Consider the following 23,046-nt stretch of genomic DNA (forward strand, 5'->3'; position numbering starts at 1 on the left):
GTGTGTTTGTGGGTGTGCGTGTGTTTGTGGGTGTGTGTGTGTGTCTGGGTTTCTGCGTCAGAGGTCGGGGCCTCAGGTTTGAAATCTCCCGGGTTTGCGCGTGCACGTGAATAACTTGGTTTCGTTCGTACGTCATGGCGAAACACCTAATGAGTCGGTATCAAGGCGACTCGTTCGAAGCACTATGAGTCGACTCTTTTATAGATGAATCAACCGTTTTAAACACTGTATTCTTACAGATTTAAGCCTTAGCTGGATACTTCACTTCACTTAGAGCTGTGTTACACACTACATGGAGGGGAATTTTCAAAAACTCATAATATGGGCTCTTTAATACTTCATATAAAAGGCTTTTTTTGGTGATGGCAGCCTAAAGACGCCTCTCATATAAAGATTAAAGTCACATGAACTGCTCAGGTGTGAATTTTTCAAATCGCGATGGTTCTGTGGTTCTCGTCCATAAAATCTAAACTAAGATTTTTTTCTTTGTATTGTTTATTGGATTCAAGTCAGGTGATTGGTTGGGCCATTCTACAGCTTGATTTCCTTTCTCTGGAAGTATTTAAGAGTTTCATTTTGTGCTTTGGATCATTGTCTTCCTGAAATGTCCACCCTGGTTTCATCCTCATCATCCTGATAATGTGGATGTTGCACTGAAGCAGCGAATATTAATTTATAGTGACAAAGGGCAAGGGGTTGCTAAATAACTACTGAGAGATTTCAGCTGCTGTCTGGGCTTTCAGTGCCATTCTACACCTCACTTTCTTCATGTGTTCAATATTTTTTTCTTGTGTCATTGCATTTTAATTTGTAAACTAATTAGATTTTTTTATTTCTTTGCAAAATTTGGATTTCTCTGGTTGTTACCAACGTCCGGTGAAAGTTTCAAGTCAAGGACACCTTTAGAAATGAATTTCTGAGAAAATTGGTGAAGTGTTCAACGCTTAGTTTCCCACTGTATATGTCTCTGTATATATGTATGTTTGTATATATGTCTCTGTTTGAATGAATGTTTTAGATTTGTTTAATATATAGTATACCAGGGATGTCCAAACTCGTTCCTGGAGGGCCAGTGTCCTGCATAGTTTACCTCCAACTTTCTTCAACACAGCTGCCTGGAAGTTTTTAGTATACCTTGTAAGTGCTTGATTAGCTGGTTCAGGTGTGTTTAATTAAGGTTGGAACTAAAATATGTTGGACACCAGGCCCGAGTTTGGACACCCCTGTACTATACTATAAAAAAATTTGGGGTATTTTTGTGTACAACTTATTGTTGTACAGTTGAATGTACTTCTCAAAGTCAATAATAATAATAGTAATAATTAGAACAATAATTTATTATTATTATTATTATTATTATTATTATTATTATTATTATTATAAATAAATACAGTTATTAAATATGACTTTAAAAACACACACAATTAAGTGTAAAATGGTATAGTAGTAACTATAAAATTGTAAATTGCCTAGTTTTACAATTATATTATATAAGTTATAAATATACAGACCATTTTTGTGAATTAAAAATGCATTGGATACATTTGTTAGTAAATAAAAAAGACAGTCTGTGCACATTACGTTTTTTCTATTTAAAAAAAGAATGAAAAACAGATTTAGCCAATTTACATTTCAGAATTGAACTGAAAAGCAATTTCACTTCTCATTGCCGTGTGATTGACTGCCTTAAAGACAGATCTATGACTGACTGATTCAATCTCTTTTAGGTTTTTCGAATTGTTTGAAAAATATGGTGGATATAAGAGCGGAAAACTCAAACTGAAGAAACCAAAACAACTCCAGGTGGGTCTGTTGTTGAAGTGCAAGTGATCTATGTGACTAATTTATTTTTATGACAGCTGCTACTTGTTCAGTAGTTGCCATAAATGACTAATATTTCAGAGTCTTGCCTTCAGCCTTATTTTTTATCTTGTAAAAGAATTAGAAGTTCAAGGTCCGGCTGTCTCATTTTTAGAGACATTGCAGGTGAAGAGGGTAAAAAAAAAATAGATTTCATCATATTTCCCTGCTGGTTTATTACATTATAAATATTGCAAACAGTTTTTGTATTACAACTTTTCTAAAATGTTATTCTGTCAAATATGAAAATGAGGCATTATTTAAAGAAAAATGTGCTAATTTTTATATATTAGTAATCCTTTTTGCCCTCCATAAATTAAAATATGTTGGTAGAATAAAATGTTAATGTACAGTGCTCAGCATATATTAGTACACCCCTCACAGATATTTCATTTAAATTCATATTTTTTATAGGAAGCTTTACAATATTAGATTTGTGCATATACATTAGATTATTCAGTACTGAAGCCAAATCTTGATCTAATCTACCAAAATAACTTATGAATACGGTAATAAATTAGTACGCCCAAATAATGTTTTTTTATATATTTTCTTAACAACACAATAACACATTTGAACTTAATTGAACAGTTGACGTGTTACATGTTTTGTTACAGGTCACATTAACAAATACATATAAAGATCAGTTTACACTGTGTAAAGGCATGAGTACAATCCATTTCTCCCAATAATACAGGTATTTGGTTATTTGTAGTTTTAAGGAAAAAGTCATCTTCTCCATATTTTGAACATTAGATACAATATCCAACCATTCAGATTTCGTAGGGGGGTTCGAGTTGTAGCCACTTTCGAGTTACAGTTTTCTTACTGGTTGCTTGAACAATTTTTAATAAATACTTGTACCAATACTTTTACCATTAAATTGTTGTGAAAACCAAATTATATGTTAGAAAATATTATATAACATTTTAAAAATAGCAAAATTCAAGAGAATTTTGTTGAAATTATGTAGTTTGTAATTTTTGTTAAATATTTTGCCTGAATTTAAATATATTGTTGTAAATGTTTGGTGACTAAACTATTGTTTTATTGAATATATCCATTTAATAAGTCTGTTTTGTTCAAATGCACCAAAATACATTGCCTAAATTCACTTAGAAATGGATAAAAATTTCATAATGGGGTTTACTTAATTATGCTAAGCACGGTATAATATTAATGTGAAACAAAATGTATATGATCAGAAGAATTATGTTTGATGCGTTCGATAAACATTTTCAGAAAACAGATTTGAATAAAACCGCTAAGGAGACATAAAAGGAGACATAAAAGGAGATTTATGGAGAGAAAAAAAACTTATTTCAAAAAAACAATTCTTAAAAAAATATGTATTGTAACTGAAATTACACAAATTTATAAAGGTGTGAAAAACAAAACACCTAAAAGTGTTTTATTGATGTTATTATAGTAATGACTCTTATATTAGCCTTAAAAACACAAAAAGCTCAATCTCAAAATTCACAGCTGCATGAAAAACAGTGTATAATGCTGCGTGTCTCACAATTTTAAATGCTGCGGCAGTGGGACTCAGTTTTGGTCTGACAATTGACAATTGATTTAGGCCTAGACTTTTTAAATCGATCTCTGACAATACACAGCTGTGATTTTATATTATTATGATAGCTTTATTTGATGTTTTGCAGGAAGTGCTGGATATCGCTCGTCAGCTGTTGGCAGAGCTGGTCCTGCATAATGACTGTGAGATTGAGGAGAAGAAATCCAAACTGGAGCAACTCAAGACGGTTCTGGAGATGTGAGTAAACTTCCATTTGCTGATACATTTTTTCCCTTTTTTTCTGAAAGTATTCATGTCTCTTTTCATGTCTTTGGGCACAAAGTCTTGCCAATAACAATAATAATAAGGTCTGGTTAAAAACTAATTTTGATTAGCGTCACTGTATAAAATAGTTTATAAAATGTTTAGACCAATCGGTGTTGCCAAAATTGAAAGGAATCAAATTAATCCATCCAACATATGCATTTTATTTTTGACTTACACTGGTATTTAAACTTTGATCAGTAATGTAATTTAATTGTAACTCATTAATTTCAATAACAGTAGAAAGGAATGAAAATGAAACTTTTTTATATTTATATTTAAATGAATCTTGTGCAATTTTCATGCAAAATTAATTATTTAATTTTAAAGGATACTTCATTCAAAGAAATTAACATTCTGTCATTAATTAATCACCTTCATGCCGTTGCACACCTCAAGACCTTTGTTCATCTTCAGAACACAAATTAAGATATTTTAGATGACATCCAAGAGCTCTCTGACCTCCCATAGACAGAAATGGTCCAGATTTGTTCAAATATCCAGAAAGTTATGAGAAACATCCTCAGAACAAACCACATCCCTTCAGCGGTTTATTCAGACTATTTTGACACTTAGGTTTAAGATCAGGTTTAAAAGTGTGCAGTTATGGTGGTGGAGGGATGTTTAAAGTCAAGAAAAAAGTGGAGGTAGGACATGCTTGACTATTTATAGGGGTTTGGTTTTATGCTGATTGGATAATAATGATTGTCAATATTGAATTAGCCTCGTCAAACTGATTATGCATCTCCCAAAATTTGTTTATGAAATACCCTTAGTGATGCAGTAGCGCAGTAGGTAGTGCTGTCGCCTCACAGCAAGAAGGTCGCTGGTTTGAACCTTGGCTCAGTTGGTTTATATGCGGAGTTTGCATGTTCTCCCTACATTCGCATGGGTTTCCTCCTGGTGCTCCGGTTTCCCCCACAGTCCAAAGACATGTGGTACAGGTGAAATGGGTTGGCTAAATTGTATGAGTGTATGAGTGTGTGTGTTTGTGTGTGTGTTTGTGTGTGTGTTTGTGTGTGTGTGTGTGTGTGTGTGTGTGTGTGTGTGTGTGTGTGTGTGTGTGTGTGTGTGTGTGTGTGTGTGTGTGTGTGTGTGTGTGGATGTTTTCCAGAGATGGGTTGCGGCTGGAAGGGCATCCGCTGCGTAAAAACGTGCTGGATAAGTTGGCAGTTCATTCCGCTGTGGCGACCCCGGATTAATAAAGGGACTAAGCCGACAAGAGAATGAATGAATGAATGAATAAATGAATGAAACAACCCTATGTGCACCATATACTGACACTGAGGAAAAGAAACTGTCGAATTACTTTAAGCAATTATATTTGTTTTATATGCAAGGACATAATATTGTAGCTTGATGATATTCTGATTAAATATGGTCTATTTTTAGTCATTGCCGAGAACAAGTCATGAACTATGGTGGATGAGAGAGCTCTCGGATTTCCTCTAAAATATCTTAGTTTGTGTTATGAAGAAGAACAAATGTCTAAGGAGTTTGGAACAAGATGAGGGTGATTAATTGATAATATAATAAATGTTTTTGGTAAACTAACCATTTAATATAAAAGAAAAGAATGCTAACTTATTGTGAAGCTTATTAAATGTGTTATATTTGGATTATAATATCAGATGAAATTTAATTAGGATGTAAACAAAAATAATATGTATAATAATATCACATATTACATTTCTAGAGGAGCATGTAATGTATTTCCTGCAGATCTGACCATATGAAACTCACTTTGACCTATGCTCTCCCTCCTTAAGTGGACAAGTTTCTTAACCTCATGCTTTTTCTCTCTCTTCTCTGTGTCCCTCTCTGTGTCCTGAAGGGAGTCCAGCCTGAATGATAATCAGTGCGCACCCTCATATCTCTTTAGAAAAGCAGGCAAAGTGGATCATAACCCTCATTAACCTGAAATCTTGCCCAAATGACTCACACTTAATGAGGGCTCTGAGTTTGACGAATCTCAGAGATGAGATGAATCCCCTTTGTAGTTCTGTGTGGCGCCTGCATGCCATTTTTGAGAGTGTTTCTAATCTCTCACCATGCATCACTTCCCTTCTCACCCCTTAAACGAGGATCCTAATCAACACATTAGCGGTTGTTCAGGGCCCGATTAACAGATGAACTGGAAAACGGTGCTTGGGGAAGTGCTTTGTGATGATTGAACATAATGCAGCAGAGCTAATAGTGGGAAATGGACTCAGTTGAGGTAAAAAATATGTCTAGCCCAGGTTTAAATCAAGTTCAAATAGTTAGATCAAGTATTTAATTAGATTTAATTATTAAAAGTGCAGTAGGTGATCTGCCAAAATGCTAACGTTAGCCTATTAGCTTTGAACATGCAGGTCTCTCCCCTGCCGTCCAAAGTCACGCCTCTCTGAGTCATAAACACGCACCGAATAGATGACCATAGGCAATCTGTAGTTACATCTGTAGTTAGGTTCATTTGGTCCGGAGCAAGGGCAACAAATTATACATCGTTGCATTTTCTGTCGTCTTTGGGTCATTTTCACACCACACTGATTGCTTTGGTCCGAACCAATTGAAAAGAACCAATATGCAGTCATTTGACAAAATCCACATCACTCATTGGCCAGAAGTTATTGAGCGTATTTCCTAAACTGCTTTTCGATTGGCCAGAATTCATTTGCGGGAAAATGCCCATGGACCTCCTGCAAGTAAACAAACCGGCAGACACAAAATGTCTTATTATATATTATATATTTTGTATACATCAGTTTAGACAAACTATACATTTTGAAAATAAAGCGCGGCTGTGCCTAAAAAACAATGTTTTAAGGCATTGCGAACGGCGAGGGCGCGTTACAAACTGTGACATCTTCCGGAAATATTACCAACGATCTGTCATGTAATGTCTCACCTCTTCAAGGAGGTCTCAGTACGCTTTTTTGGTCTGCTTTTGATGCGCACTCGAGTACGATTGCTACACTTACACCTGCCCAAAAAAAAAAAAAAGGACCAAGAAGGAAAACAAACTTTAGTGCGATTTAACCGTGCTAAGTAAGGCAGGTTTGAAAGCACCCTGCATAATATCAGACCCTGTCATTCACTAATTAGAAAACTCTGTGGAGACATGCACTTTGTCAAGCGTAGTTGTTGACAGGCCAGCGGTTGCATGAATTGTGTTTCCCCAAATCTCTTTAATAATATAATTTCAGACTAGTATTGTTTGCAAATTCCAAATAGTGAAATCATATAACCAGCCAATGACTATAAAATACAACATTGTTTCACAGTCAGTTTAATAGTGCTGATATTGTTTTGAAGTCATTCCTACACGCTGTTTCAGACCCAATATTCAAAGTAACGTTAGAGTGGGAACGTGTCACAAGATGTCACTGTTCAAAAATGAGTGAATGTGCGAATATAAATCAAACTTAACCTCTGTAAATTTGTTTAAGCAGAAGAGCAATATTTACTTACGTTTAACTAAATAAAATTCTGACCAGAAAAAAGGAATGCTAAAAACAGAAATATCCTGTCATGTTTTTACATTACACTTACATTACCAAGACAACGAGTGACTTCAATTGTACTTGCTGATCCTTGTACATCACTTGTTTTCTTTTGTCTTTACCCTTGAACAACTAAATCATGGGTCTAAAACTTTATTCCTGGAGGGCCGCTGCTCTGCACAGTTTTGCTCCAACCCTAATCAAACAGTCTGTTTTAAAATAGCAACGTGCCAACAATGTGCCTTAACACACCTCTTTTCTAGACCAAAACACCCATGAGTCCACAAAGTGGCGCAAATGGATTTGCTATTTAAACAACGTGGCGGAAAACTGCAAAATTAATGTTGCGTTATTCTGAAAATAGCATCACGTCGGGGCAAACCAGTCTTGTGCCTTTTTGCACACTGTCAATTTTGAACAATTGAATACGTCCTTCCTAAATAAGAGTATTACTTCAAGAAAAAAATTTACTGACCATAAACCTTTGACATATACATTGCGTAGATTTACTTAAAACATTACATACATCATTTATCCTTATTTCCCTACTCTCTGCTAAATTGTGCAACTTAAAAACGTGCCTCCAAAAGCCTGTCATTCCTGGTATGGCCCAGATTAACCCCTGCCAGCTTTATGAAGGTCACTCAAACACATGTTTCCAGAAACATGGAGGCCACGAGCACCCGCTAGTGCTGTGAGGCCAGTGTTTTGTGCCATGTGTGTGTGTCTGTTGTTCAGAGGGAGAATGTTGATTAAGAGGGGCTGGTGTGTTTATGTCCCCGTCCTGTGTATTTGTCTTTCAGGTATGGACATTTCTCAGGGATCAACAGGAAGGTACAGTTGACATATCTGCCAAATGGCCAGCCAAAAGCATCCAGCGAGGAAGAAGGTTTGTGTTTAGAGGGAAGTCAAAGAATGTTTAAAAAAAAAAAAATCAAAGGTCTAAACAAAGTTCAATTAGAGCTTGTTTTGAAAGTTTTGTCATATGATACAAAGATAAAAAAGGTCATTGAGTCTTTTGAGGTTATTTTAGACAATTAAATTTTTACAGGTCACAAAGGTTTGATTAATGTGTATATATTACTGACAGAAAATTCAGATTTGAGATTTTTAAATTCAGACTTGTATGATATAAACTCAAAAAAGCTAAAGAAAAAAAATTTGAATTGGTACTTTACTATTGACGTTTTTCAGTTTTTTTTTCAGCAGATAAACCTTCTGCTTAGTTCCTGATTTATTAGGGGTTGCCACTGTGGAATGAACCACCAATTGCAATTATGTCTCACAATTCTGGCATTTATTTATTTTTCCTTATTGCAAATTGCACAGTTTTTTATGCAGTTGCGGTTTGCAATTACAGTGTTTTGATTTTCTTACAATTCTGACTTTGTTTCTTACATTATATTGCAATTCTGACTTTTCTACAGTTCTGCATTTCAGAATTTTTACTTTTTGCTTTGTTTTTTCTTTAGGCTCCAATGCAATTCAGGCTTTGTTTTACGAATTGCTAATCATCACAATTATTTTATTTATTTATTATTTTTACAAATTTCCAGCTATTCTGTGTTTATTGCTCAATTTTGAGTTTATATTTAAAATTTCTGAATTTTTCATAAAGTTTTGTAAGATAGAAGTCAGCATTCTAAGTGTATCTAACTACAAATTGAAAGATATAAACTTGCATTTGAAATTGCAAGTTTATGTCTTAAAATTGCATAATACAAAGATTAACTGTTGAATATACACTACCAGTCAAAAGTTTGGAGTTAGTAGGATTTTTAAATGTTTTAAAATAAACTTATCCAGCTCACCAAGGCTGCATTTATTTAATCAAAAATACAGTACAAATTCTACAATTGTGAACTGTTATTACACCATAAACTAATTTTGAACAGTTATTTTATCATTTAATTTATTCATTTATTCCAGTGATTTTAAGATGAATTTTCAGCTTCATTACTCCAGTCTTTAGAGTCATATGGTCCTTTAGTAATCACTTTATTATTATTAATAATAATAATAATATAAATAATAATAATGGTAATATAAATTATATATATATATATATATATATATATATATATATATATATATATATATATATATATATATATATATATATATATATATATATATATATATATATATATATATATATGTATATATATATATATATATATATATATATATATATATATATATATGTATATATATATGTATATATATGTATATATATATATATATATATATATATATATATATATATATATATATATATATGTATATATATATATATATATATATATATATATATATATATATATATGTATATATATATGTATATATATGTATATATATATATATATATATATATGTATATATATGTATATATATATATATATATATATATATATATATATATATATATATATATATATATGTATATATATGTATGTATATATATGTGTATATATATATATGTGTATATATATGTGTGTATATATATATATATATATATATATATATATATATATATATATATATATATGTATATGTATATATATATATATATGTATATGTATATATATGTGTATATATATGTGTATGTATGTATGTGTATATATACACACACACACACACACACACACACACACACACACAATTCTGGGAAGAAAGTCACAGTTGTGTATCTTGAAATTACAAGGTGCAAACTCACAATTTTGAGAAATAAAGGCAGAATTGTGGGATAACAGTTATTGTTATCTTTTTTATTTATAGTGAAAACAAGCTTGCCAAAACATCTAAATGTGAAAGCAGCGGATAAGCTTTTTGAATTACCATTGGCCAGTGGTGATGATATGGTAGAGGCTCTGACATGAAAATCTCTGGATCAGTTCTTTTGTTCCTCCTGTCGAGGCCACACACATGTAAAAACATGAACCAGAGAGCTGCTTTGCAGTTAGCAAACCTTTTTCTCAGTGCCATCATTTGGTGAATTATTGTTGTTATGGAGAAGAAAGTATAGCAGCGTACATTTTCATACATTTAATCAAAATGACAGTAAAAACTTTCAAATTGTGAAAAATTACTACAGTTTTCTCATTTTTAATACTTATTTTCCTATTGAATGTATTTTAATATTTAACTAATTCCTATGATGGGTTTAAAGCTGAATGTTTCTGCATCGTCGCTCCATTTTTCACATCCTTTTTCATAATTAACATCTGAAATTGGGGTGAAACGGTGGCTTAGTGGTTAGCACTGTTGCCTCACAGCAAGAAGTTCGCTGGTTTGAGTCCCGGCTGGGACTGATTTCTGTGTGGAATTTGCATGTTCTCCCTTTGTTCGCATGGGTTTCCTCCGGGTGCTCCAGTTTCCCCCACAGTCGAAATATATGCAGGATAGGTGAAAGATTGGTGTATGGGTGTTTCTCAGTTTTGGATTGCATCCGCTGTGTAAAACATAAGCTTGATAAGTTTAATTACTTATTTAATATGTGCATTTAAATATATTTTAACTTGAAGTGTGTCGCATTCAGTTGTCTAACTTTTGCTCTCCTTTGCAGACACTCTGAAGGAGGGTCCGTCTCTGCTGCTGGTGTTGAAGTGGGGGGGTGAACTGACTCCAGCAGGCAGAGTTCAGGCAGAGGAGCTGGGCAGAGCTTTCCGCTGCATGTACCCTGGAGGACAAGGTATGACACTGCAGAAACACATGAGACAATAGACAGTGGCCCAAAAGAGTCTTGAATCTCGAGAATGAAGTCTTTTAGAAGTCTTTTGAAGTCTTCTCAATTAACAGTAAGAAAACCCCCTGGTTTAATGTTTTGTAACTATTTCAGTGAGCTTTAAATGTGAGTTTACTGTACATTTTTGGAACTTTAACTTTTCCTACTTGGTAAACATAAAGATTATGGGTAACACTTTTTAATAGCCACAAACTATGTTTTATTTTTTAAGCATTACCAAATATTTAATTTATTATTTGTTTAGCATTAACTCTACATTAATAGAGTGGAGGAACTATGACTTCAATCTGTATGCAAAAACCTTATAGTGAGTTAGCATTTTAGCAGTTCCGGTTCCCTCGTCCCAAAGTCAATGGTTTTTTTGAATGGGGTTTTAGTAAAATTGCTTAAATAAGGTTCGTGGCTAACACAAAGTCATGATACTTTCACGTTTTGTTCTACGACAAAAAGCACATCAGTTACAGCACAGTCTTGAGTTTTTAAATCGATTATGCTTCTTTAAAAAGTTAGTTGCTATCAAGTTGCTAAATGGGACTACAGGCGGTGTCGGGGACATTATACGTCATCGAGCTGATCTGGACTGGAGTGCAGCTCGCTTGCGTTAGGCATTTGGATTTGTCTGTTATTTAAGTATTTTCCTGAATAGTATTTTATAGTTTGTAGTATTTTTCTAATTGGGAATTCAGATTGTGTGTAGATAATTCCTTCACTTGTAAAGGCTGTCGAGACCGATTCATTTGTTGATCATTTATTTTAATAAACAATATTATGAAGATACTGCTTACTAGTGCAGCCTGTCTCTTTCCTGCTCTCAGTAATGCAAACATGTGAATAAATGTGTAAAAATCCATGTTAACTGTTATTTTCACGTGATCAAGTGATTTTTCGTCTTTTTTTTTCCTTCATCTGAACACATTTAACTCGGTCATAACTGCAGTATTTACACTCCTCCATAAAATGTACGGTAGATATGACTGTATGGGCTGCTTTTCACTGTACTTCGTGACAAAAAAGGAATATTGAATGTTGCTCTGTGTCCATGATGGTACTTGCAGGCACTGATAGACTTGTCCCTTACGGTTAATTTCTGTCGTTTGTTAAGGTAAGCGGGCTGTGTTGACGCGAGCGATACACTTATTTAAATATGTCTGATGATATTACTATGTTGGCAGATTTATACACACAGTTTTAAAACTTATAGAACAACCGTAAACAAAAACAAATGTATTTCCCACGTAAAAACAATCCAAAAGGCACATAGGTCTATTAGCCTAGGCACATAGGCCGATTAGCCTAGAAAGTGGTGTCATAGTTCCTCCACTCTATAGATGTGTTTATAAGTGTTTATAAGTACTGCAAATGTTGTATTCTTGATTTATAAACACATGTGTAATGTGCTGAATGATTCATACTTTGTTACTGATTCATTTTTCATTAGTAAATTAAGCATTGCATTATTTACAAACCAATCATTTAAGAATAGTTGGTGTTTTTTTAAATCATTTAGTATGTGTACTACTTAAATTAACATTTATATAGCTTATTATTTAATCATATATTGATAGTTACATTTTATGTATGCTTTGTAAATTCCTTATAAATGACAATTAAAGGCTTCCTATCAAATGAACAGTAAAACTTTGCAATCTTATCTAAAAAATAACATTACTGTAAAGTTTAAATGGTATTGAATAACAGGTCTGTCAAAATATAACATCAAATTGGATAAAACTACAACAGAATAATAATTTAACAATACATTGTTATGCAACATTACAATGTACTTTTCAATGTACAGTAATGTTTGAGCTGTACAGTAATTTTATTTTAGGTAAGATTACAAAGATTTATTTTTCATTTGATACAGTTTCATTTGTGTATCTTGAAATGAATAGAAATTAATTAAGTCATTTTCTTTTTTCCTGTTTGAAATATAACTGAGCTCTTAATTGTCATTTGCAAAGATTTTGTAACATTCATAATAAAAGATGGAATTAGGGAATTAATATGATAAAGTATACTATATTTATGTATTATTATGCATATACATGTTTGTGTGTTTATTTTAAATAATTATAAAAGTAATAAGAAAAAATAATCGATACACTTGTGTACATAATGTAATGTAATGTAATATATAATATGTAATGCAATGTAAAATAAGTCAGTTAAAATTCAATGTTTAATATAATAATATCATATTTTATTAAACATAAATTAAATTATTATAAAAATATTATACGTTAAATATATTATTACTGATTATATATAATAGTGTAGCACATTTATATAATAGAATATTACATCATGGTATTTGAAACGAAAATCGGTTTATATATTACTACATTTACCTTTAGTCATTTAGCAGACACTTTTGTCTAAAGCAACTGACAAGTAAAGAGGCATTCAGTAATTCAGCTAGAAGAGGCAATATACACAAGAAGAGCTAATTATACAAAGCAACTTTTAGTGCTCAAAAAATTAAGCTCTAGAGTAAGGTGGGGGGAGTTTTTTATATAGAGCGAAGAGTGTTTCTACAGGTGCTTTGTCAAGCCCACTCACCTGTATAAAGCACACTTCATAAATGCACAATGTTTTTTTTTAAAGAGATATATGGAGTGATTGTATAAAAGTGTGTAATGCACTTGTGCAAAACCGGTGCAAGTGTTAGTGAAAGTATTAGAGGGATAAAAAAAGTGTGTTTTCTATAGGTGGTTTGTCAAGCGCACTCACCTGGGGCAGTATGTGAGGCACACTCAAAATTGCGTAATGTATTGAGGTTGTCATGTGGTGTGGTGGGAGGGGGAACATATAATATTTAACTATAATAAAGGATCGGTTTATTATACTTTATATATTGCTAATCTTTTCTGCAATAAGTTCAGTATTATAAATAATATCAGAGGTCGCATTAGACTTTCTCATTGTCTGTCATTTTGATGGAGAGGGTTGTAAAATTTCCGTCATAACCTATTAATGATCGTTATTTAATTTGCTGACTTTCTGATCACTTTTTTTCATTCATATTTTAATAATGAACTTGCACAACGAGCATATACGCTAAATTATTCATTTATTTTTTTGACAAATTAACAAAAACTCCTATCTGCCTTAACTTATTTCTTCCTCCTGCTTCGACCTGAACTGGGTGCTTGTCAGTGCTTGCCAGTGCCACACTTGAAAGTGTGAAAACACATCAAGGGAGACTGACGCAGAGGCAGTTGTCATTAAATTCTGTGTCTTTGCCTTGGAAGGTCAACTTCTCGCCAGTGTTTTGTAGTTAAAAAACATTTCTCCTAAGACTGTGATCAGTACTAAGTTTGCTGGATTCTCTGAATGAGGGATTTACAGCACGCGCTCCTTCTGTACCAGGGGTGCGGTTGCACCCCTCTAAGTCTGGTAGTGCTCACAACGCACTCCAACCCACTCCAGATAGCAAAATACACTCTGGCTAGATTCTCGCCTGCCGGAGACTTACCCCTCGGCATGTTTACTGATTGCAAGAAACAAATAATACTAAAAATGAATAAATTATTTTGTAGTGCACAAGAACATCAATATAAAAACAATAAACCTGACCTCCTTGCTCCTGCTTGGTTGGATTGTATTTTTGCCTGTATGTTCTTCATCGCCCACTGCATCACTTCCTCTTTTTCACCTTTATTATTAATATCACCACTATTTGGCCGTTTAAAGAAACTTCTCACACTCAGCTGCTGTGACATTTTTGCAACTGTACCAAGCGGTGACAAAGAGGAGACAAAACAAGGGCAATCGCCATCAGCTTTAAAATGACGGATCACCTCCAGATTTTTTTTGTCACAGCTGAAAGAAAATCTATATATATAACAAATATTATAAGATATTATATTTTAAATTATTTACATCTTGTAGTTTCTTTAATATTTCTTGGAGATGAACCCAATAAATGAAACCAATTTATGTAGTTTGCAGAAACAGTAGTTTCAGAAACTTTTTTTTTTTCTTAAGGCCATGACAAATTGCTGTGACGACTTGACAAGATATTGTGTCAGACTCTGTGTTTGTTTTTAGATCACGGGGCAATGAAACAGATTTGCTGTCATTGCTCAGGGCAGGAAACCTGTTTCTCCTGCTTGTTTTGTGGGCTTGGCTTACAAAGGCTTGTTCCAGCATGAATGAATGCTTTCTTTACCTCAAATAACTCCTTTTAGCACACCAGCACAAAATACTACTTTATGGTGTGGGTTTTTTTTACCTGAAAGTTCAGTTTCTTCCCCCTGGACCTCCAACCTGAGGCCGTATTTGCAGCTAATTGGTTGTACCTCATTAAATGTCAAAGTTCACAGACCAAACCATCGTCTGTAGTGGTTAATTTGCTGTTCTTTTACCTTGAATTGTGAACCATAGACAGCTGCAGGTCCCTCGGCTGTGAGTCTCCTATTGAATGTGGTAAGAAGAGCTGTTTTTTTAATGCGTGCCCTTGATATTGGATGAATTCGTCATCTGCCCCATTCATCATTTAATTCATTAACATCCATTACATTAAACTAATCTGATGAGTGGGCCGTCACTGGAACATTCCATGCTTTGCTTTTTTTTTGCGGAAGATTCCATGATATGAACATTAAACAGAGGTTTTTGCTTAGCAGGATATAAGTTTAGCAAATTTGTTTACTGTTGTTTTGTTAGTTTAGTATGGATAGACTTTTTGACAATTGATTGGTCTGCAATGTTTCTATCTATTATTGGGTTATATCAGTATAATATTTTCTAACACTATTATCATATTTTGAACAACCTGTTAATGACATCCTATTAGCATGCTAGCATTAGTGTCACACCATGTCAAAATATGATTGGTTGTTTTTTTTGTGTCAAACATATCTGATATCTTGTCTAAATAAGTCACAAACAAAAGATAAAATTTGAGTTAAAATTAGGGATGCACCGATACCATTTTTTGGAACCGATCCGACCTAAATTCTGTGTATCGACTAATACAGATCCGATCTCGGTGTACTCTGTGTGTTTTTTTTTTTTTTTTTTTTTTTTTAAACATAATACAGTCTCTATAGTTCTGTTGATAAGCTTAAATAATATATCTTCTTCAGTAAAAAATAACAGACCTACAAGCCTACTGTTTGTGACATGATAACAAAAACATGATGCTTGCTGTAAACTAGTTACATTATTTGAGCATTTGTTATGACATTGATTTTTATATTTTTTTTATTGATTTTTCTATGAAATCTGAAGTAGGCTACCACTATTGACCCTAATTGTTGGTAAAATAACCAGCCTTTTAGCAAAGCCTGATATTTTCCTGCAGGTTTGATGCAGAGAAAACTGTCTGAGGCCAGTTTTACTAAATAAACATTCCCTCGCCTAAACTCGCAGCGAGTGAAATGGAGAAAATGAAAGCACATCAGCACCAAGGAAAAATCAGATACTCAAGACATAATCTTTAAAATAATGACTTCTATTAAACATTTAGCAAATATATGACAGGTTTGTGATACAGCAATTACATTACAGCATTAAATAAATCCTTTTTTTAGATTTTGTATCAAAATCTGACTCTGATGGCAACTCTGCCTCTACAGTTGAGTAAAACTCTCTGTGGTTTATCATAAACTTTTCATCGATCATTTTCCTGCGATTGACGGCAAAGAACGAGCGCAGACGCGTCTGATTGACAAGCAGCACCTACTGTACATGTGACATGTCAAAATGCCAAATAGGATGAATCTGTGCCGCATTTTCTAAACTAACTATCTGTATTTAGCTGTTGGCTTGTACGGTGGCTCTAAACTGTCAAAACACCTCTGATAAAGGCTTTTTCGGACATGACATATTTGTCCATGTGTACATCACTGTAACATGTTTTATTCATGATGGTTTCAGTTCTTAGCTCTTTCATTTTCATCTTATTATGGTGGCTTGAAAAGCCAACATACTGTTATCTCACGTAAACTTATTATTAGGCTGGCTTGTCAAAGCCAGACTACTGAAATGCTATTTAAACTTATTATGTTGGCTTGAGAAAGCCAACATACTGTAATGCTACTTAAACTTATTAGGCTGGCTTGTGTAGCAAGCCAGACTACTGTTATCCTATTAAACTTATTATTAGGCTGGCTTGTGTAGCAAGCCAGACTACTGTTATCCTATTAAACTTATTATTATATTTATTATTCTTCTTCTGAGACTAAAAATTAAACTCTATCTCGTCCTAGGCCTTTCAAGCTATGACCATCAAACTCGGGTCAGACCTCCGAACTATTCTGACTCGAGTTGCTATATCCTTTCCGACTGATCCGACTTTCGGTTTCCCGAAAAACGTCCCGGGACCGTCGGAAAAATCCCATAGACGTAACATTGGATCAAACTTTGTGACCTCATAACTCCGCATCAGAATGTCACACAGACTTCTAACTGGGCTCATTTAACTCAGACTATCAAACTGCCAATGACTGATCACCTTTAAACTTTCTGGCCACGCCCTAGCAACCACTTTTGGACCCTAGAAACCGTCCCATAGACTTCCATTGCAAAAGACTCTCATAGACTTTACATTGGATCAAACTTTGTGAGCTCATAACTCTGCATCAGACTGTCCTACAGACTAATGATTGAGCTCATTTAACTCAGTCTAGCCAGCAGCCAATCACTGATGGCCATTTAACTTTTTAGCCACACCCTAACAACTAGATACTGCACCCTAGCAACTGTCCCATAGACTGCCATTAAAGAGGTTCAGACTGATATTGTCATGCTGCAGTGTGATAGAGACATGGGGGTTGTTTTTAACTGTTCATACTGGCAAGAATCTTTGATACATCATCAGTCTAAGCTGTCAATCAACTCCATAGCAACAAAACAGAGTAACCTAGCAACGATATGGCACCAGCTATATCTCAGCATCAGAACATCGTAGAGAAGCGGGGGTTGGCTTGTTTGACTCATGCTCAAACACCATCCATCTATCTATCTATCTATCTATCTATCTATCTATCTATCTATCTATCTATCTATCTATCTATCTATCTATCTATCTATCTATCTATCTGTCTGTCTGTCTGTCTGTCTGTCTGTCTGTCTGTCTATCTATCCATCATGCTAAGAACATGCTAATTCATGCTAGAATCATGCTAGTTACATGCTAATTCAAGCTAGAATCATGCTAGTCACATGCTAATTTATGCTAGAATCATGCTAGTCACATGCTAATTCATACTAGAATAATGCTAACAACATGCTAATTCATGCTAGAATCATGCTAGTAACATGCTAATTCATGCTAGAATCATGCTAGTCAAATGCTAATTCATGCTAGAATCATGCTAACAACATGCTAATTCATGCTAGAATCATGCTAGTAACATGCTAATTCTTGTTAGAATCATGCTAACAACATGCTAATTCATGCTAGAATCAGGCTAGTAACATGCTAATTCATGCTAAGAACATGCTAATTCATGCTAGAATCATGCTAGTAACATGCTAATTCATGCTAGAATCGTGCTAACAACATGCTAAATCATGCTAACAACATGCTAATTTATGCTAGAATCATGCTAGTAACATGCTAATTCATGCTAGAATCATGCTAGTAACATGCTAAATCATGCTAGAATCATGCTAGTAACATGCTAATTCATGCTAGAATCGTGCTAGTAACATGCTAATTCATGCTAGAATCGTGCTAACAACATGCTAATTCATGCTAGAATCGTGCTAACAACATGCTAATTCATGCTAGAATCGTGCTAGTAACATGCTAATTCATGCTAGAATCGTGCTAACAACATGCTAATTCATGCTAGAAACGTGCTAGTAACATGCTAATTCATGCTAGAATCGTGCTAACAACATGCTAATTCATGCTAGAAACATGCTAATTCATGCTAGAATCATGCTAACAACAGCTAATTCATGCTAGAATCATGCTAGTAACATGCTAATTCATGCTAGAATCGTGGTAACAACATGCTAAATCATGCTAACAACATGCTAACTCATGCTATAATTATGCTAGTAACATGCTAATTCATGCTAAAATCATGCTAACAACATGCTAATTCATGCTAAAATCATGGTAGTAACATGTTAATTCACGCTAGAATCATGCCAATAACATGCTAATCTATCTATCTATCTGTCTATCTATCTATCTATCTATCTATCTATCTATCTATCTATCTATCTATCTATCTATCTATCTATCTATCTATCTATCTTTTCTTACTTTTTAAAACTGTTTAAACTAAATAAACTATTACCGTCAGGCTTTCACAAGCCAGCCTCAAAGTTTGTTCTCAAACTTTAAGAATCTAGTTATTATTAGGCTGGCTTGTGTAGCAAGCCAGACTACTGTTATCCTATTAAACTTAATATTATTATTATTATTCTTCTTCTGAGACTAAAAATTAAACTCTATCTCGTCCTAGGCCTTTCAAGCTATGACCATCAAACTTGGGTCAGACCTCCGAACTATTCTGACTCGAGTTGCTATATCTTTTCCGACTGATCCGACTTTCGGTTTTCCGAAAAACGTCCCGGGACCGTCGGAAAAATCCCATAGACGTAACATTGGATCAAACTTTGCGACCTCATAACTCCGCGTCAGAATGTCACACAGACTTTTAACTAGGCTCATTTAACTCAGACCATCAATCTGCCAATGACTGATCACCTTTAAACTTTCTGGCCACGCCCTAGCAACCACTTTTGGACCCTAGAAACCGTCCCATAGACTTCCATTGCAAAAGACTCTCATTGACTTTACATTGGATCAAACTTTGTGAGCTCATAACTCTGCATCAAACTGTCCTACAGACTAATGGCTGAGCTCATTTAACTCAGTCTAGCCAGCAGCCAATCACCGATGGCCTTTTAACTTTCTAGCCACACCCTAACAACCAGATACTGCACCCTAGCAACTGTCCCATAGACTGCCATTAAAGAGGTTCAGACTGATATTGTCATGCTGCAGTGTGATAGAGACATGGGGATTGTTTTTAACTGTTCATACTGGCAAGAAGCTTTGATACATCATCAGTCTTAGCTGTCAATCAACTCCATAGCAACAAAACAGACTAACCTAGCAACGATATGACACCAGCTATATCTCAGCATCAGAACATCGTAGAGAGGCGGGGGTTGGCTTGTTTGACTCATGCTCATACACCATCTATCTATCTATCTATCTATCTATCTATCTATCTATCTATCTATCTATCTACATCTTTCTATCTATCTATCTATCTATCTATCTATCTATCTATCTATCTATCTATCTATCTATCTACCTACATGTTTCTATCTATCTATCTATCTATCTGTCTATCTGTCTATCTGTCTGTCTGTCTGTCTGTCTGTCTGTCTGTCTCTATCTATCTATCTATCTATCTATCTATCTATCTATCTATCTATCTATCTATCTATCTATCTATCTATCAACCTCTATCTATCTATCTATCTATCTATCTATCTATCTATCTATCTATCTATCTATCTATCTATCTACCTCTTTCTATCTATCTATCTATCTATCTATCTATCTATCTATCTATCTATCTATCTATCATGCTAACAATATGCTAATTCATGCTAGAAACATGCTAGTTACATGCTAATTCATGCTAGAATCATGCTATTCATATGCTAATTCATGCTAGAATCATGCTAGTAACATTCAAATTGATGTTAGAATCATGCTAACAACATGCTAATTCATGCTAGAATCATGCTAATAACATGCTAATTCATGCTAGAATCATGCTAACAACATGCTAATTCATGCTAGAATCATGCTAGTAACATGCTAATTCATGCTAGAATCATGCTAACAACATGCTAATTCATGCTAAAATCATGCTAGTAACATGCTAATTCATGCTAGAATAATGCTAGTAACATGCTAATTTATGTTAGAATCATGCTAGTAACATGCTAATTTATGCTAAAATCATGCTAGTAACATGCTAATTCATGCTAGAATCATGCTAACAACATGCTAATTCATGCTAGAATCATGCTAGTAGCATGCTAATTCATGCTAGAATCATGCTAACAACATGCTAATTTATGCTAGAATCATGCTAGTAACATGCTAATTCATGCTAAAATCATGCTAGTAACATGCTAATTCATGCTAGAATCATGCTAACAACATGCTAATTCATGCTAGAATCATGCTAGTAACATGCTAATTCATGCTAGAATAATGCTAGTAACATGCTAATTTATGCTAGAATCATGCTAGTAACATGCTAATTCATGCTGAAATAATGCTAGTAACATGCTAATTCATGCTAGAATAATGCTAGTAACATGCTAATTCATGCTGAAATCATGCTAGTAACATGCTAATTCATGCTAGAATAATGCTAGTAACATGCTAATTCATGCTAGAATAATGCTAGTAACATGCTAATTCATGCTGAAATCATGCTAGTAGCATGCTAATTCATGCTAGAATCATGCTAACAACATGCTAATTTATGCTAGAATCATGCTAGTAACATGCTAATTCATGCTAGAATCATGCTAACAACATGCTAATTCATGCTAGAATCATGCTTGTAACATGCTAATTCATGCTAGAATCATGCTAACAACATGCTAATTCATGCTAGAATCATGCTAGTAACATGCTAATTCATGCTAGAATAATGCTAGTAACATGCTAATTTATGCTAGAATCATGCTACTAACATGCTAATTCATGCTAAAATCATGCTAGTAACATGCTAATTCATGCTAGACTCATTCTAACAACTTGCTAATTCATGCTAGAATCATGCTAACAACATGCTAATTCATGCTAGAATCATGCTAGTAGCATGCTAATTCATGCTAGAATCATGCTAACAACATGCTAATTTATGCTAGAATCATGCTAACAACATGCTAATTTATGCTAGAATCATGCTAGTAACATGCTAATTCATGCTAAAATCATGCTAGTAACATGCTAATTCATGCTAGAATCATGCTAACAACATGTTAATTCATGCTAGAATCATGCTAGTAACATGCTAATTAATGCTAGAATCGTGCTAACAACATGCTAATTCATGCTAGAATCATGCTAACAACATGCTAATTCATGCTAGAATCATGCTAATTCATGCTAAAATCATGCTAGTAACATGCTAATTTACGCTAAAATCATGCTAGTAACATGCTAATTCATGCTAGAATCATGTTAAAAACATGCTAATTCATGCTAGAATCATGCTAATAACATGCTAATCTATCTATCTATCTATCTATCTATCTATCTATCTATCTATCTATCTATCTATCTATCTATCTATCTATCTATCTATCTTTTCATAGTTTTAAAAACTGTTTAAACTAAATAAACTATTACCGTCAGGCTTTCACAAGCCAGCCTCAAAGTTTGTTCTCAAACTTTAAGAATCTAGTTAATATTATTATTCTTCTTCTGAGACTAAAAATTAAACTCTATCTCGTCCTAGGCCATTTAAGCTATGACCATCAAACTCGGGTCAGACCTCCGAACTATTCTGACTCGAGTTGCTATATCTTTTCCGACTGATCCGACTTTCGGTTTTCCGAAAAACGTCCCGGGACCGTCGGAAAAATCCCATAGACGTAACATTGGATCAAACTTTGTGACCTCATAACTCCGCATCAGAATGTCACACAGACTTCTAACTGGGCTCATTTAACTCAGACTATCAAACTGCCAATGACTGATCACCTTTAAACTTTCTGGCCACGCCCTAGCAACCACTTTTGGACCCTAGAAACCGTCCCATAGACTTCCATTGCAAAAGACTCTCATTGACTTTACATTGGATCAAACTTTGTGAGCTCATAACTTTGCATCTGACTGTCCTACAGACTAATGGCTGAGCTCATTTAACTCAGTCTAGCCAGCAGCCAATCGCCGATGGCCTTTTAACTTTCTAGCCACGCCCTAACAACCAGATACTGCACCCTAGCAACTGTCCCATAGACTGCAATTAAAGAGGTTCAGACTGATATTGTCATGCTGCAGTGTGATAGAGACATGTGGGTTGTGTTTAACTGTTCATACGGGCAAGAAGCTTTGATACATCATCAGTCTAAGCTGTCAATCAACTCCATAGCAACAAAAC

General features: G+C 34.2%; 1 protein-coding gene across 36 annotated transcripts in view; it reads left to right on the forward strand.

Annotated features, from left to right (window-relative positions):
- ppip5k1b (diphosphoinositol pentakisphosphate kinase 1b) overlaps positions 1-23,046 on the forward strand; it is a 109,024-nt gene that overhangs the window by 26,460 nt on the left and 59,518 nt on the right. For 19 of the 36 annotated variants that reach the window (XM_087312118.1, XM_087312128.1, XM_087312121.1 and 16 more), the window contains exons 12-15: positions 1,728-1,803; positions 3,525-3,634; positions 7,989-8,074; positions 10,751-10,876. In XM_087312118.1, the coding sequence (XP_087168244.1) occupies positions 1,728-1,803; positions 3,525-3,634; positions 7,989-8,074; positions 10,751-10,876 (398 nt within the window). Of the gene's footprint in view, positions 1-1,727; positions 1,804-3,524; positions 3,635-5,534; positions 5,559-7,988; positions 8,075-10,750; positions 10,877-23,046 lie in introns of all 36 variants that reach the window. The other 17 variants (XM_087312113.1, XM_087312126.1, XM_087312131.1 and 14 more) reach the window with 1 other exon arrangement.

Source organism: Danio rerio, chromosome 25 (assembly GCF_052040795.2).
Source record: "Danio rerio strain M-AB ecotype USA chromosome 25, GRCz13ab, whole genome shotgun sequence".
Lineage (NCBI taxonomy): Eukaryota > Metazoa > Chordata > Actinopteri > Cypriniformes > Danionidae > Danio > Danio rerio.